At 39.2% G+C, this 17803-nt stretch overlaps 1 protein-coding gene across 1 annotated transcript in view; it reads right to left on the bottom strand.

Annotated features, from left to right (window-relative positions):
- TRPM3 (transient receptor potential cation channel subfamily M member 3) overlaps nt 1–17803 on the bottom strand; it is a 288353-nt gene that overhangs the window by 120273 nt on the left and 150277 nt on the right. The window contains exon 10 of the mRNA XM_027105962.1: nt 1320–1392. Within this exon, the coding sequence (XP_026961763.1) occupies nt 1320–1392 (73 nt within the window). The remainder of the gene's footprint in view (nt 1–1319; nt 1393–17803) is intronic.

Raw genomic sequence — 17803 nt, 5'->3', positions numbered from 1 at the left:
TCAAAATTTTTGTTTTATCAAGGATTAATTAAGCCATTTAAAAATGAGTTATTTAGCAAGACTAATTGTGTATTTATATCAGTACTAGTTTGTGACAATAATTCTGCATTTTCTAGTTGATAGAGTTGGAGGGGCATGCATTCAGAAGTAGTTTAAAAACATTAGATTTTACCCACTTTTATTTCAAATTTAGAGTTTTTTTTTAAAGATACAGTTTTAAAGGAAAATGACTCTGAAAACAGTGATTTTCATTGTTTTGTATGATCTAATCTAATCAATAGCATTCTTACTAGAAATTTTTTCTAAAGTTAGAACATATTGACTATTTCTTTTGGCATTTGAATTTTTATTTTAAACTTTCTTCTTTATAGTCTGAACAAATTAACAAATACATACCTTAAAAAGTTCTTTCTCGGGGCTTCCCTGGTGGCGCAGTGGTTGAGAGTCCGCCTGCCGATGCAGGGGACACGGGTTCGTGCCCCAGTCCGGGAAGATCCCACATGCCGCGGAGCGGCTGGGCCTGTGAGCCATGGCCGCTGAGCCTGCACGTCCGGAGCCTGTGCTCCGCAACGGGAGAGGCCACAACAGTGAGAGGCCCGCGTACCGCCAAAAAAAAAAAAAGTTCTTTCTCTGCTTAAGAATAGGTAAGTAATTAATTAGTTTATTAATTACTGATAGCATTAATTATGTCTGAAGAAGTGAACTGTATAAAATAAAATGGTAATTATCTCTGAAATGACTGTATAAGTTCACAGGACATTTGATTTCCTACAAATTGTTTTCTGTTAGTTCTGTATTCATTACATGTCTTACTTAGATTCCCCAGTGGTATTTTTTTTTTTTTTTTTTTTTGGGTGCGCGGCCCCCCTGCCCCCTGTGCCCTTCCCGTTGCGGAGCACAAGCTCCGGACACGCAAGCTCAGCGGCCATGGCGCGCGGGCCCAGCCGCTCCACAGCATGTGGGATCTTCCCGGACCGGGGCACGAACCCGTGTCCCCTGTATCGGCAGGCAGACTCTCAACCACTGTGCCACCAGGGAAGCCCTACATTAGTCTTTTAATTCATATATTTTTATGATTGAATGGACACGGATGAACTGTAGTACACTTAAATTTTATGAAATTGAGTCACACTGTAACAGGTCTATTATAGGGGAATTTAATAGCATTAAAAATGTCTTATAACAGAAGCCCTTATGTTATCAATAATTGGATGTGTCATGGTATCATTTGGAATTATATCCACTCTTAGGAGACATAAGGTTACTGTGTTAATCCATTTAAATTATTTTTGCACTCTCTGGACGTAGGAACTCTTTACCTTTAAGCAAAGCTGTCAGGATGGCTAAATCAATGTCCTGGTGTCCTTCTGATCCCATCCGAAATACTGTAATCTGAAATTTGAGACAAGGTAACCATTAGCAATGCATTTTTTCTCTCAAGAGAAATTAAATCAATGAGACCATATTTGAACACAGACTATCTTAATATCTATAAGGTAGATTCTTAACCACAGGAAAAGCATGCATACCAAGAATTCAATTAGAGGGGTCTGCAACTCATTAAGAGGGAATTGCCTCAGTAGCCTCCAAACAGAAACCAACTTAGGTAATTCATTGATTATGGTTACAATCTCTGAAACCAGAGACCAAAGAAAATGTCCCCTTCTACCATTTCAGTTTTAGAATTAAAACTTTCCAGATTTGCAAAAATGTGTAAGCTATAATTTAAACTATGAGTTGAGAAATTAAGTGTTTAAAAATAGCTAGTTAGTATGCCCTTCAGTAAGTGGCCCCACTATGTATGCATGTGTGTGTGCCCGTGTGTTTTTGTGTATATGCACGTGTGCAATATAGCCATCACTACACTCTCTCCTCAGCAATAGTTATTCAAGGGTTTCAATATTGTGATGCCTCTAGATCCTTCAATCCTCTCAATAACCTTAAACCTTCTTGAGAATGACTTAGTATCCAGGTTGTAAGAATGAAAAAGCACACAATAAAATAACATTTTTTCCTCTTAATTCTGGTAAGAAAAGTATTCTCTGGGGATGAATGATGGGGAGGAGAGTACAGATGTAGCAGTGAAGGGTTAATACAAGTTGGATTAATATGAAGTCCCCACATCATGCTTAACAATAATGAAGATTTTTTTTCCAAGTCAGATGGAAGCTACTTAAGGAAGCCAAAAGGTTATTTGAATATATACATTGGTTGAATTACTACTGTGCTCAACTGCTTTAGACTTCGTTTCTTTATCTGTAAACTGGGAAAATAATAGGGCTTCCCTGTTTCTAACCACATAGGAAGTAAACTTTGTAGGATTTGCTAATGTATAATTCTAAGTTTTGTCACCATGATGAAGAGAACAGGTACCTAGAATCACGGTTAAACTGTCAGTTGCCTTAGAAATCCTCTAGTCCACTATCCAGAGACAGAGTATCAGCATCAAGTTAGAAGAACAGCTGTGACTGGAACCAAGAACAGAGATGAGAGGTAGTTCTTCTCTGTTCTGAACTCAGAAGTGCCTTAATTGGGAAGAAAACTTCAGGTCCAATGGAGAAAGAACCAAGGAGCAGAAGTGGAATTTTGGCTAAATCTTCAACTCTTCAAGCCAGGGCTGGCTAGGGTTTGAAAGGTATTAACCGTGTGCTGAGCTGGTAGCAAGCTGTGGACTACCAGGATAACATCTCTCATTGTTTTAGAAGAATTCAGAAATTAGGCATCAAACGGAATTCCTTAAACATCTGACCTACTTGTTCTGCAGATGCCTAAATTTCACTGCCCAATTAGAGATCCCATTTCAGATGCAAATTCTTCCAAGGTAGCAAATAGATAAATTTACCCTGAAATACAAGAGTATCAGGTTTTCTTAGGAACAGCTTTGAGGAGGGGAAAGGAAGGTCTACAGTGTGGAGCTGCTAAAGGATTTCAGGGTGGGGGTGGTGGAGATGCAGATATGTGTGCTGTTGTTTGTCCAGGAGCCTGAAATAGCATTGTACTCTGGGGCTTCACAGATTTTCTGGAAAACTGGTGTGGAGGAGATGGCTGTCCACCTGTCTGTGGCACCCCATCCCCATGGTGTGCTTAGACTGAAGTACCTAAGGATCCTAGAAAGAGGGAGAGGAAGCACCAAAGGGAGGCTGGAGGATCCAAAGATGAAATTTATTTCATAATTTTCCCTTGAGTTGACCTGAGATATTATGTCTCCATTACTCTAAACTTTTTTTTTTTGCGGTACGCGGGCCTCTCACTGTTCTGGCCTCTCCTGTTGCAGAGCACAGGCTCCGGACGTGCAGGCTCAGCGGCCATGGCTCACGGGCCCAGCCACTCCGCGGCACGTGGGATCTTCCCGGACTGGGGCACGAACCCATGTCCCCTGCATCGGCAGGCGGACTCTCAACCACTGTGCCACCAGGGAAGCCCTACTCTAAACTTTTTAATTTGAAATTAAAATTTTAAAAATATCAATTACTCAATTTATATGTCTCTCTCAGAAAAAAAAGAGAAGTCAAACAAGAAAACCAGAGTCGTCTTCTCCTACCACCCCTGGTGTTGGCAAAGATTCAGAAAACCAGGTGTTCTTATTCTTGATGGGGATGTGAATCGAAATAGTAGTTTTGGAGTATGATAGATTGATATAAAATTCCTTGGTTTTTATGTATTATTCTTTAACAGCAATTAGCAAAATATTATTTGCTAATATTTTATTTAGCATCTTTTCAACTATGTAAGTGAGGTTGGTACATGTCACCATTCTTGCCTAGTTTTGGTATTAGAGTTGCACTAACTTTTCAGTATGAACTGGTAATCTTTTAAAATTTACTTATGCCCTAGAACCGTTAGCGTAACAAAGGAATTCTCCTTCCGGCAGGTTTAGTAGGATGAAGCATTTTTAAGGATAGATCACTGATCATCTTTATAAATTTTTCAACAGTTACTAATCAGTTTAGATTTTCTGCTTCTCCTGGACTCAATTTCATATATTCTCCTATGTAATCAAACATTTCATCTAGATTTTCAAATTTATTGGTATACAGTTGTACACAGAATTCTCTTATTACTTAAAAAATCTCTTTTATGTATAGCATTATATGGCAGCTTTTTTGATTCCTCTTTTTCACTTCATCAAGATCATTGTCATATCAAAGAATCAGGTTTTCATTTATTTTTTTATGATCATAACATACTTTATCTACTGTTCTTTTTTGATTTGTATTTTATTTTTTATACAGCACTTTATTAGTTATCTATTTTATACATATTAGTGTATACATGTCAATCCCAATCTCCCAGTTCATTCTCCCCCCCCCACTTTCCCCCCTTGGTATCCGTATGTTTGCTCTCTACATCTGTGTCTCTATTTCTGCCTTGCAAATCGGTTCATCTGTTCCATTTTTCTAGATTCCACATATATGCGTTAATGTACAATATCTGTTTTTCTCTTCTGACTTAACTTCACTCTGTATGACAGCCCCCAGGTCCATCCGCGTTTCTACAAATGACCCAATTTCATTCCTTTTTATAGATGAGTAACATTCCATTGTATATATGTACCACAACTTGTTTATTCATTCATCTGTCGAGGGGCATTTAGGTTGCTCCTATGACCTGGCTATTTTAAATAGTGCTGCAATGAACACTGGGGTGCATGTGTCTTTTTCGATTATAGTTTTCTCTGGGTATATGCCCAGTAGTGGAATTGCTAGGTCATATGGTAATTCTATTTTTAGTTTTTTTAAGGAACCTCCATACTGTTCTCCATAGTTGCTGAATCAATTTACATTCCCACCAACAGTGCAAGAGGGTTCCCTTTCCTCCACTCTCTCCAGCATCTGTTTTTTGTAGATTTTCTGATGATGCCCATTCTAACCAGTGTGAGGTGATACCTCATTGTAGTTTTGATTTGCATTTCTCTAATAATTAGTGATGTTGAGCAGCTTTTCAAGTGCCTCTTGGCCATCTGTATGTCTTCTTTGGAGAAATGTCTATTTAGGTCTTCTGCCCATTTTTTGATTGGGTTGTTTTTTTAATATTGAGCTGTATGAGCTGTTTATATATTTTGGAGATTAATTCTTTGTCCATTGCAAATATTTTCTCCCATTCTGAAGGTTGTCTTTTTGTCTTGTTTTCTTCTTCTTTTTTTAAAAATTTATTTTATTATCTTTGGCTGCCTTGGGTCTTCATTGCTTGAGCGGGCTTTCATTTGGGATTCTCCTGGACCAGGGCTCGAACCCATGTCCCCTGCATTGGCAGGCAGATTCTTAACCACTACGCCACCAGGGAAGCCCCTCGTCTTGTTTATAGTTTCCTTTGCTGTGCAAAAGCTTTTAAGTTTCATTAAGTCCCATTTGTTTATTTTTGTTTTTATTTCCTCTACTCTAGGAGGTGGGTCAAAAGGGTTTTCATTTTATTGACCAATATTATTATTTAAATTTGAAGTTACTATTCCCTGCTCATTCATTTCTTCTACTTTTGCTTCCTTAACTGCTCTTTTCCTAGAAGTTGACTTCTTGGTCAATTTATTTTCATTCTTTCTTATTTCTAACAAATACATTTAAGATTATGTATCTCACATGTTTTCATATGCATTATGTAGTTTTCATTCACTTTTAAATATATGTAATTTATTTTCTCTTACTTAAAATTGTTTTTAATATTAGAGTGTATATGTACATATATATGTAACATTTTGTAAATGTATTATTTTGTTTGAATAAAGTGTTTATTCTCTATTTGTTGGGTACAGAGTTCAATATTATATATAGATTACATACTAATTTTTGATTCAAATACTCTACATATTTACTTGTTTCTTATTTCTGAGAGGCATGTTAAAATCTCCTATTTTGATTATACATGTCACAATTATTCCTTGAAAGCAAACACTCTTTGCTTTGTATGTTTTGAAGCTTCTTATAAATGTATAAAAGGTTTGTGACAATCTGTTCTTGGTAGACTGAACTTTTAATCAGCATATAATATCTCCTCTTCCTATTTAATGCTGTTGCTTTGTATTACATTTTGTTTTATATTAATATTGTAATTGTCACACATACACTTATGGAGGATTAGGATTTGTCTGGTATATTATTCCATCTGGTTATTTGTCACTTTTCTGTGATCACTTGTTTTAGGTGTGTATCTTATAAACAGCAAGGCTAGATGTTTTTTCTAAAATTCAAATAAAATCTCTCTCTGAAAGGCAGAAAAGAATTCAGCTACGTTTAATATGATTATTGATTTTTTTGTCTTATTTCTTCCATCTTACTTTATGTTTTCTGTTTTCTAGATTTTCTTATCATTTCCCTTCTACCCCTTTCTTTTCCTTTAAAAATATCATATATTGGGCTTCCCTGGTGGTGCAGTTTAAGCATCCGCCTGTCAATGCAGGGGACATGGGTTCGATCTCTGGTCTGGGAAGATCCTATGTGCTGCAGAGCAACTAAGCCCGTGCGCCACAACTACTGAGCCTGCGCTCTAGAACCTGTGAGCCACAACTACAGAGCCTACATGCCACAACTACTGAAGCCCACGTGCCTAGAGCCCATGCTCCGCCAACAAGAGAAGCCACTGAAATGAGAAGCCCATGCACCACAATGAAGAGTAGCCCCTGCTGCAGCAACTAGAGAAAGCCCGTGTGCAGTTACGAACACTCAACGTAGCCAAAAATAAAAAAAAATTAAATAAATTTAAAAAATCATATATCTGCATAGATAATACATACACATGGCAAAAAAAAATCCCAAGAGTATAAAGAGATATATGGTGAAAATTAGGTATATCACTTCTGTCTTCAGTTTTCCAGTATCCCTTGACAAAGGCAACCAGTATTATTAGCTGTAGAGATGCTCTACACATATACGGACAGAAATGCATATGCCTCCCTTTCAAACAAGTGGTGGCAAGCTTTACATAGTAGTTTATACTTTGCTCTTTTACACTTGACAATCTATCCTGGAGACCATTCTATTCAACCATGAAGAGATGTGCACCCTTATCTGCTTAGTGCCTAATGTTTCACTACATACCTGTACTTCTATTAATGAACATGGGGGTTGTTTCCAATCTGCTGTCATTATTAACACCACTGCAGGGGATACCCTTGTGCACACATGGCTGAGTATACCTGTAGGATAAAGTTTATAGATATAGAATTTCTTGGCCCAGTTAATCTGAGAGAAGCTCTTTAATTCATTACCCTGATTCTGCTCCCAGGCCTCTCCTGTTTTCTACCTTTATTTTGATCCTGTATGGTAACTGAAATAACTTTTAACTTCAAAGTATATATTTTTTCCTATAATTGGAAACTCTAGTTTCTATAACACCTTCTTTTATTTTTAATTAGACTATAGAGTTTATTGGGATTTCACCAGTTTTTTTTTAAACAAAATTATTGCAGTATAATTGCTTTAAAATGGTGTGTTAGTTTCTGCTTTATAAAAAACTGAATCAGCTATACATATACATATACCCCATATCTCCTCCCTCTTGCGTCTCCCTCCCACCCTCCCTATCCCAACACTCTAGGTGGTCACAAAGCACTGAGCTGATCTCCCTGTGCTATGCGGCTGCTTCCCACTAACTATCTGTTTTACATTTGGTAGTATAAGTCCCTGCCACTCTCTCACTTCATCCCAGCTTAGCCTTTCCCCTCCCTGTATCCTCAACTCCATTCTCTACATCTGCGTCTTTATTCCTGCCCTGCCCCTAGGTTCTTCGTAACCTTTTTTTTTTTTTTACATTCCATATATATGTGTTAGCATATGGTATTTGTTTTTCCCTTTCTGACTTACTTCACTCTGTGTGACACACTCTAGGTCCATCCACCTCACTACAAATAACTTAATTTCGTTTCTTTTTATGGCTGAGTAATATTCCATTGTATATATGTGCCACATCTTCTTTATCCATTCATCTGTTCATGGACACTTAGGTTGCTTCCATGTCCTGGCTATTGTAAATAAAGCTGCAATGAACATTGTGGTACATGACTCTTTTTGAATTATGGTTTTCTCAGGGTATATGCCCAGTAGTGGGATTGCTGGGTCATATGGTAGTTCTATTTTAAGTTTTTCAAGGAACCGTCATACTGTTCTCCATAGTGGCTGTATCAATTTACATTCCCACCAACAGTGCAAGAGGGTTCCCTTTTCTCCACACCCTCTCCAGCATTTATTGTTTGTAGATTTTTTGATGATGGCCATTCTGACTGGTGTGAGGTGATACCTCATTGTAGTTTTGATTTGCATTTCTCTAATAATAAGTGATGTTGAGCAGCTTTTCATGTGTTTGTTAGCAATCTGTATATCTTCTTTCGAGAAATGACTATTTAGGTGTTCTGACCATTTTTGGACTGGGTTGTTTGTTTTACTGATATTGAGCTGCATGAGCTGCTTGTAAATTTTGGAGATTAATCCTTTGTCAGTTGCTTAATTTGCAAATATTTTCTCCCATTCTGAGGGCTGTCTTTTCGTCTTGTTTATGGTTTCCTCTGCTGTGCAAAAGGTTTTCACTTTCATTAGGTCGCAATTGTTTATTTTTATTTCCATTTCTCTAGGAGGTGGGTCAAAAAGGATCTTTCTGTGATGTATGTCATAGAGTGTTCTGCCTATGTTTTCTTCTAAGAGTTTGATAGTGTCTGGCCTTACATTTAGGTCTTTCATCCATTTTGAGTTTATTTTTGTGTATGGTGTTAGCGAGTTAGGGAGTTCATTCTTTTACATGTAGCTGTGCAGTTTTCCCAGCACCACTTATTGAAGAGGCTGTATATTCTTCTCTCCTTTATCAAAAGTAAGGTGACCATATGTGCGTGGGTTTATCTCTGGGCTTTCTATACTGTTCCATTGTTCTGTATATCTGTTTTTGTGCCAGTACCATACTGTCTTGATTACTGTAGCTTTGTAGTATAGTCTGAAGTCAGGGAGCCTGATTCCTCCAGCTCCGTTTTTCTTTCTCAAGATTGCTTTGGCTATTCAGGGTCTTTTGTGTTTCATTACAAATTGTTAAATTTTTTGTTCTAGCTCTGTGAAAAATGCCATTGGTAGTTTCATAGGGATTGCACTGAATCTGTAGATTGCTTTGGGTAGTACAGTCATTTTCACAATGTTGATTCTTCCAATCCAAGAACACGGTATATCTCTCCATCTGTTTGTATCATCTTTAATTTCTTTCATCAGTGTCTTATCATTTTCTGCATACAGGTCTTTTTATGTCTTTAGGTAGGTTTATTCCTAGGTATTTTTTTCTTTTTGTTGCAATGGTAAATGGGAGTGCTTCCTTAATTTCACTTTCAGATTTTTCATCATTAGTGTATAGGAATGCCAGAGATTTCTGTGCATTAGTTTTGTACCCTGCTGCTTTACCAGATTCATTGATTACCTCTAGTAGTTTTCTGGTAGCATCTTTAGGATTCTCTATGTATAGTATCATGTCATCTGCAAACAGTGACAGTTTTACTTCTTCTTTTCCGATTTGGATTCCTTTTCTTTTTCTTCTCTGATTCCTATGGCTAAAACTTCCAAAACTATGTTGAACAAGAGTGGTGAGAGTGGGCAACCTAGTCTTGTTCCTGATACTAGAGGAAATGGTTTCAGTTTTTCACCATTGAGAACAATGTTGGCTGTGGGTTTGTCATATATGGCCTTTATTATGTTGCGGTAAGTTCCTTTATGCCTGCTTTCTGGAGGGTTTTTATCATAAATGGGTATTGAATTTTGTTGAAAGCTTTTTCTGCATCTATTGAGATGATAATATGGTTTTTCTCCTTCAATTTGTTAATATGGTGTATCACATTCCTTGCATTCCTGGGACAAACCCCACTTGATCATGGTGTATGGCCCTTTTAATGCACTCTTGGATTCTGTTTGCTAGTAATTTGTTGAGGATTTTTGCATCTATGTTCATCAGTGATATCGGCCTGTAGTTTTCCTTCTCTGTAACATCTTTGGTTTTGATATCAGGGTGACGGTGGCCTCATAGAATGAGTTTGGGAGTGTTCTTCCCTGTGCTATATTTTGGAAGAGTTAGTGAAGGACAGCTCTTCCCGAAATGTTTGATAGAATTTGCCTGTAAAGCAATCTGGTCCTGGGCTTTTGTTTGCTGGAAGATTTTTAACCACAGTCTTAATTTCAGTGCTTGTGACTGGTCTCTTTATATTTTCTATTTCTTTCTGGCTCAGTCTCAGAAGGTTGTGCTTTTCTAAGAATGTGTCCATTTCTTCCATTTTATTGGCATATAGCTGTTTGTAGTAATCTCTCATGATCCTTTGTACTTCTGCAGTGTCAGTTGTTACTCCTCCTTTTTCATTTCTAATTCTATTGATTTCAGTCTTCTCCCTTTTTTTCTTGATGAGTCTGGCTAATGGTTTATCAATTTTGTTTATCTTCTCAAAGAACCAGCTTATAGTTTTATTGATCTTTGTGACTGTTTCCACTGGTGAAAGTGGGGTGTGAAAGTCCCCTACTATGATTGTGTTGCTGTCGATTTCCCCTTTTATGGCTGTTAGCATCTGCCTTATGTATTGAGGTGCTCCTATGTTGGGTTCATATATATTTACAATTTTATATATTCTTCTTGGATTGATCCCTTGATCATTATGTAGTGTCCTTCTTTGTCTCTTGTAATAGTCTATATTCTAAAGTCTCTTTTGTCTGATATAAGAATTGCTACTCCAGCTTTCTTCTGATTTCCATTTGCATGGAATATCTTTCTCCATCCCCTCACTTTCAGTCTGTATGTGTCCCTAGGTCTGAAGTGGGTCTCTTGTAGACAGTTATTTATATGGGTCTTGTTTTTGTATCCACTCAGCCAGTCTATGTCTTTTGTTGGAGCATTTAATCCATTTACATTTAACGTAATTATTGATATGTATGTTCCTATTACAATTTTCTTAATTGTTTCGGGTTTGTTATTGTAAGTCTTTTCCTTCTCTTGTGTTTCCTGCCTAGAGAAGTCCCTTTAGCATTTGCTGTAAAGTTGGTTTGGTGGTGCTGAACTTGCTCAGCTTTTGCTTGTCTGTTAAGGTTTTAATTTCTCTGTTGAATCTGAATGACATCCTTGCTGGGTAGACTAAACTTCGTTGTCAGTTTTTCCCTTTCATCAGTTTAAATATGTCCTGAGTTTCTGCTGAAAGATCAGCTGTTAACCTTATGGGGATTCCCTTGTGTGCTATTTGTTGTTCTTCACCTGCTGCTTTTAATATTTTTTCTTTGTATTTAATTCTTTTAAATTAATTAATTATTTATTTTTGGCTGTGTTGGGTCTTCGTTTCTGTGCGAGGGCTTTCTCTAGTTGTGGCAAGCAGGGGCCACTCTTCACCATGGTGCGTGGGCCTCTCACTATCGCAGCCTCACTTTTTGCAGAGCACAGGCTCCAGACGCACAGGCTCAGTCCTTTGGCTCACGGGCCTAGTTGCTCCGCGGCATGTGTTATCTTCCCAGACCAGGGCTCGAACCTGTGTCCCCTGCATTAGCAGGCAGATTCTCAACCACTGCACCACCAGGGACGCCCTGTATTTAATTTTTGATAGTTTGATTATTGTGTGTTGGTGTGTTTCTCCTTGGATTTATCCTGCATGGGACTCCCTATGCTTCCTGTACTTGATTAACTATTTCCTTTCCCATATTAGGGAAGTTTTTAACTATAATCTCTTCAAATATTTTCTCAGTCTCTTTCTTTTTCTCTTCGTCTTCTGGGACCCCTATAATTTGAATGTTGGTGTGTTTAATGTCCCTGAGGTCTCTGAGACTGTCCTCAATTCTTTTCATTCTTTTTTCTTTATTCTGCTCTGCAGTAGTTATTTCCACTATTTTATCTTCCAGGTCACTTATCTGTTCTTCTGCCTCAGTTATTCTGCTATTGATTCCTTCTAGAGAACTTTTAATTTCATTTATTGTGTTGTTCATTATTGTTTGTTTGCTCTTTAGTTCTTCTAGGTCCTAGCGAAAGCTCTCCCAAAGAACTCCATTTCAATGCTAAGACCTACCTAGCTCCGCTCAGTGCCCAGCAAGCTACAGTGCTGGACACCCTATGCCAAACAACTAGCAAGACAGGAACACAACCCCACCCATTAGCAGACAGGCTACCTAAAATCATAATAAGGCCACAGACACCCCAAAACACACCACCAGATGTGGATCTGCCCACCAGAAAGACAAGATCCAGCCTCATCCACCAGAACATAGGCACTAGTCTCCTCCACCAGGAAACCTACACGACCCACTGAACCAATGTTAGCCACTGGGGAGAGACACAAAAAACAACAGGAACTACAAACCTGCAGCCTGCAAAAAGGAGACCCCAAACACAGTAAGATAAGTAAAATGAGAAGACAGAAAAACACACAGCAGATGAAGGAGCAAGATAAAAACCCACCACACCTAACAAATGAAGAGGAAACAGGCAGTCTACCTGAAAAAGAATTCAGAATAATGATAGTAAAGATGATGCAAAATCTTGGAAATACAATAGAGAAAATGCAAGAAACATTTAACAAGGACCTAGAAGAACTAAAGATGAAACAAGTAACGATGAAAAACACAATAAATGAGATTAAAAATACTCTAGATGGGATCAATAGCAGAATAACTGAGGCAGAAGAACGGATAAGTGACCTGGAAGATAAAATAGTGGAAATAACTACTGCAGAGCAGAATAAAGAAAAAAGAATGAAAAGAACTGAGGACAGTCACAGAGACCTCTGGGACAACATTAAACGCACCAACATTCGAATTATAGGGGTTCCAGAAGAAGAAGAGAAAAAGAAAGGGACTGAGAAAATATTTGAAGAAATTATAGTTGAAAACTTCCCTAATATGGGAAAGGAAATAGTTAAGTCCAGGAAGCACAGAGAGTCCCATACAGGATAAATCCAAGGAGAAACATGCCAAGACACGTATTAATCTGTCAAAAATTAAATACAAAGAAAACATATTAAAAGCAGCAAGGGAAAAACAACAAATAACACACAAGGGAATCCCCATAACGTTAACAGCTGACCTTTCAGCAGAAACTCTGCAAGCCAGAAGGGACAGGCAGGATATATTCAAAGTGATGAAGGAGAAAAACCTACAACCAAGATTACTCTACCCAGCAAGCATCTCATTCAGATTTGATGGAGAAATTAAAACCTTTACAGACAAGCAAAAATTGAGAGAGTTCAGCACCACCAAACCAGCTCTACAAAACATGCTAAAGGATCTTCTCTAGGCAAGAAACATAAGAGAAGGAAAAGACCTACAACAACAAACCCAAAACAATTAAGAAAATGGGAATAAGGACTTACATATCAATAATTACCTTAAATGTAAATGTATTAAATGCTCCCACCAAAAGACACAGATTGGCTGAATGGATACAAAAACAAGACCCATATATATGCTGTCTACAAGAGACCCACTTCAGACCTAGAGACACATACAGACTGAAAGTAAGGGGATGGAAAAAAATATTCCATGCAAATGGAAACCAAAAGAAAGTGGAGTAGCAATTCTCATATCAGACAAAACAGACATTAAAATAAAGACTATTAGAAGAGACAAAGAAGGCTACTACATAATGATCAAGGGATTGATCCAAGAAGAAGATATAACAATTGTAAATATTTATGCACCCAACATAGGAGCACCTCAATACATAAGGCCATAAAACGGGACAGCCATAAAACTAACAGCCATAAAACGGGAAATCGACAGTAACACATTCATAGTACGGGACTTTAACACCCCACTTTCACCAATGGACAGATCATCCAAACCGAAAATAAACAAGGAAACACAAGCTTTAAATGATACATTAAACAAGATGGACTTAATTGATATTTATAGGACATTCCATCCAAAAACAAAAGCATACACATTTTTTTCAAGTGCTCATGGAACTTTCTCCAGGATAGATCATATCTTGGGTCACAAATCAAGCTTTGGTAAATTTAAGAAAATTGAAATTGTATCAAGTATCTTTTCCAACCACAATGCTATGAGACTAGATATTGATTACAGGAAAAGATCTGTAAAAAATACAAACACATGGAGGCTAAACAATACACTAATAACGAAGTGATCACTGAAGAAATCAAAGAGGAAATCAAAAAATACCTAGAAACAAATGACAATGGAGACATGACCACCCTCAACCTATGGGATGCAGCAAAAGCAGTTCTAAGAGGGAAGTTTATAGCAATACAATCCTACCTTAAGAAACAGGAAACATCTCAAATTAACAACCTAACCTTGCACCTAAAGCAATTAGAGAAAGAAGAACAAAAAACCCCCAAAGTTAGCAGAAGGAAAGAAATCATAAAGATCAGATCAGAAATAAATGAAAAAGAAATGAAGGAAACGATAGCAAAGATCAACAAAACTAAAAGGTGGTTCTTTGAGAAGATAAACAAAATTGATAAACCATTAGCCAGACTCATCAAGAAAAAAAGGGAGAAGACTCAAATCAATAGAATTAGAAATGAAAAAGGAGAGGACTTCCAGAAAGATAGCGCAAGAGTAAGACTCGGAGATCACCTTCCTCCCCACAGATACACCAGAAATACATCTACGCGTGGAATAACTCCTAGGGAGCCTCTACTGAACGCTGGCAGAAGACCTCAGACCTCCCAAAAGGCAAGGAACCCCCCACGTACCTGGTTAGGGCGAAAGAAAAAAATAAACAGAGACAAAAGGATAGGGACGGGTCCTGCACCAGCGGGAGGGAGCTGTGAAGGAGGAAAAGTGTCCACACACTAGGAAGCCCCTTCGCAGGCGGAGACTGCGGGTGGCGGAGTGGGGGAGCTTCGGAGCCGCGGAGGAGAGCACAGCAACAGGGGTGCGGAGGGCAAAGCGGAGAGATTCCAGCGCAGAGGATCGGGGCCGACCGGCACTCACCAGCCGAGAGGCTTGTCTGCTCGCCCGCCGGGGCGGGCGGGACTGGGAGCTGAGGCTCCGGCTTTTGTCGGAGCGCCGGGAGAGGACTGAGGTTGGCTGCGTGAACACAGCCTGCAGGGCGTTAGTGCACCGTGGCTAGCCGGGAGGGAGTCCAGGGAAAAGTCTGGACCTGCCGAAGAGGCAAGAGACTTTTTCTTCCCTCTTTGTTTCCTGGTGCATGAGGAGAGGGGATTAAGAACGCTGCTTAAGAGAGCTCCAGAGACGGGCGCGAGCCGCGGCTAAAAGTGCGGACCCCAGAGACAGACATGAGACGCTAAGGCCGCTGCTGCCGCCATCAAGAAGCCTGTGTGCGAACACAGATCACTATCCACACCCCCTTCTGGGGAGCCTGTGCAGCCTGCCACTGCCAGGGTCCCGGGATCCAGGGACAACTCCCCCGGGAGAACGCACAGCGTGCCTCACGCTAGCAACGTCACGCCGGCCTCTGCCGCCGCAGGCCCGCCCCGCACTCCGTGACCCTCCCTACCCCCGGCCTGAGTGAGCCAGAGCCTCCGAATCAGCGGCTCCTTTAACCCAGTCCTGTCTGAGCAAAGAACAGACGCCCTCCGGCAACCTACACGCACAGGCGGGGCCAAATCCAAAGCTGAGCCCCTGGGAGCTGTGAGAACAAAAACGAGAAAGGGAAATCTCTCCCAGCAGCCTCAGAAGCAGCGGATTAAAGCTCCACAATCAACTTGATGTACCCTGCATCTGTGGAATACATGAATAGACAACAAATCATCCCAAATTAAGGAGCAGTGTGGATGAAAGGCTCTTGGTGCTGCAGCCAGGAGTTAGTGCTGTGCCTCTGAGGTGGGAGAGCCAACTTTAGGACACTGGTCCGCAAGAGGCCTCCCAGCTGCACATAATATCAAACAGCGAAAATCTCCCAGAGATCTCCATCTCAACGCCAGCACCCAGCTTCACTCAATGACCAGCAAGCTACAGTGCTGGACACCCTATGCCAAACAACTAGCAAGACAGGAACACAACCCCACCCATTAGCAGAGAGGCTGCCCAAAATCATAATAAGTCTACAGACACCCCAAAACACACCACCAGACGTGGACCCGCCCACCAGAAAGACAAGATACAGCCTCATCCACCAGAACACAGGCACTAGTACCCTCCACCAGGAAGCCTACACAACCCACTGAACCAACCTTAGCCACTGGGGACAGACACAAAAAACAACAGGAACTACGAGCCTTTAGCCTGCAAAAAGGAGACCCCAAACACAGTAAGATAAGCAAAATGAAAAGACAGAAAAACACACAGCAGATGAAGGAGCAAGATAAAAACCCACCACACCTAACAAATGAAGAGGAAATAGGCAGTCTACCTGAAAAAGAATTCAGAATAATGATAGTAAAGATGATCCAAAATCTTGGAAATAGAATAGACAAAATGCAAGAATCAGTTAACAAGGACCTAGAAGAACTAAAGATGAAACAAACAATGATGAACAACACAATAAATGAGATTAAAAATACTCTAGATGGGATCAATAGCAGAATAACTGAGGCAGAAGAACGGATAAGTGACCTGGAAGATAAAATAGTGGAAATAACTACTGCAGAGCAGAATAAAGAAAAAAGAATGAAAAGAACTGAGGACAGTCTCAGAGACCTCTGGGACAACATTAAACGCACCAACATTCGAATTATAGGGGTTCCAGAAGAAGAAGAGAAAAAGAAAGGGACTGAGAAAATATTTGAAGAGATTATAGTTGAAAACTTCCCTAATATGGGAAAGGAAATAGTTAATCAAGTCCAGGAAGCACAGAGAGTCCCATACAGGATAAATCCAAGGAGAAATACGCCAAGACACATATTAATCAAACTGTCAAAAATTAAATACAAAGAAAACATATTAAAAGCAGCAAGGGAAAAACAACAAATAACACACAAGGGAATCCCCATAACGTTAACAGCTGACCTTTCAGCAGAAACTCTGCAAGCCAGAAGTGAGGGGCAGGACATATTTAAAGTGATGAAGGAGAAGAACCTGCAACCAAGATTACTCTACCCAGCAAGGATCTCATTCAGATTTGATGGAGAAATTAAAACCTTTACAGACAAGCAAAAGTTGAGAGAGTTCAGCACCACCAAACCAGCTTTACAACAAATGCTAAAGGAACTTCTCTAGGCAAGAAACACAAAAGAAGGAAAAGACCTACAATAACGAACCCAAAACAATTAAGAAAATGGGAATGGGAACACACATATCGATAATTACCTTAAATGTAAATGGACTAAATGCTCCCACCAAAAGACACAGATTAGCTGAATGGATACAAAAACAAGACGCATATATTTGCTGTCTACAAGAGACCCACTTCAGACCTAGAGACACATACAGACTGAAAGTAAGGGGATGGAAAAAGGTATTTCATGCAAATGGAAACCAAAAGAAAGTTGGAGTAGCAATTCTCATATCAGACAAAATAGACTTTAAAACAAAGACTATTAGAAGAGACAAAGAAGGACACTACATAATGATCAAGGGATTGATCCAAGAAGAAGATATAACAATTGTAAATATTTATGCACCCAACATAGGAGCACCTCAATACATAAGGCAAATACTGACAGCCATAAAACGGGAAATCGACAGTAACACATTCATAGTAGGGGACTTTAACACCCCACTTTCAACAATGGACAGATCATCCAAAATGAAAATAAATAAGGAAACACAAGCTTTAAATGATACATTAAATGAGATGAATTTAATTGATATTTATAGGACATTCCATCCAAAAACAACAGAATACACAGTTTTCTCAAGTGCTCATGGAACATTTTCTGGGATAGATCATATCTTGGGTCACAAATCAAGCCTTGGTAAATTTAAGAAAATTGAAATTGTATCAAGTATCTTTTCCAACC

Source organism: Aethalodelphis obliquidens, unplaced genomic scaffold (genome assembly GCF_003676395.1).
Source record: "Aethalodelphis obliquidens isolate GAN/ISIS:26980383/991018 unplaced genomic scaffold, ASM367639v1 scaffold7, whole genome shotgun sequence".
Lineage (NCBI taxonomy): Eukaryota > Metazoa > Chordata > Mammalia > Artiodactyla > Delphinidae > Aethalodelphis > Aethalodelphis obliquidens.
Note: the sequence above shows the minus strand (reverse complement) of the source record. Positions and strands in the feature narration are given on the sequence as shown.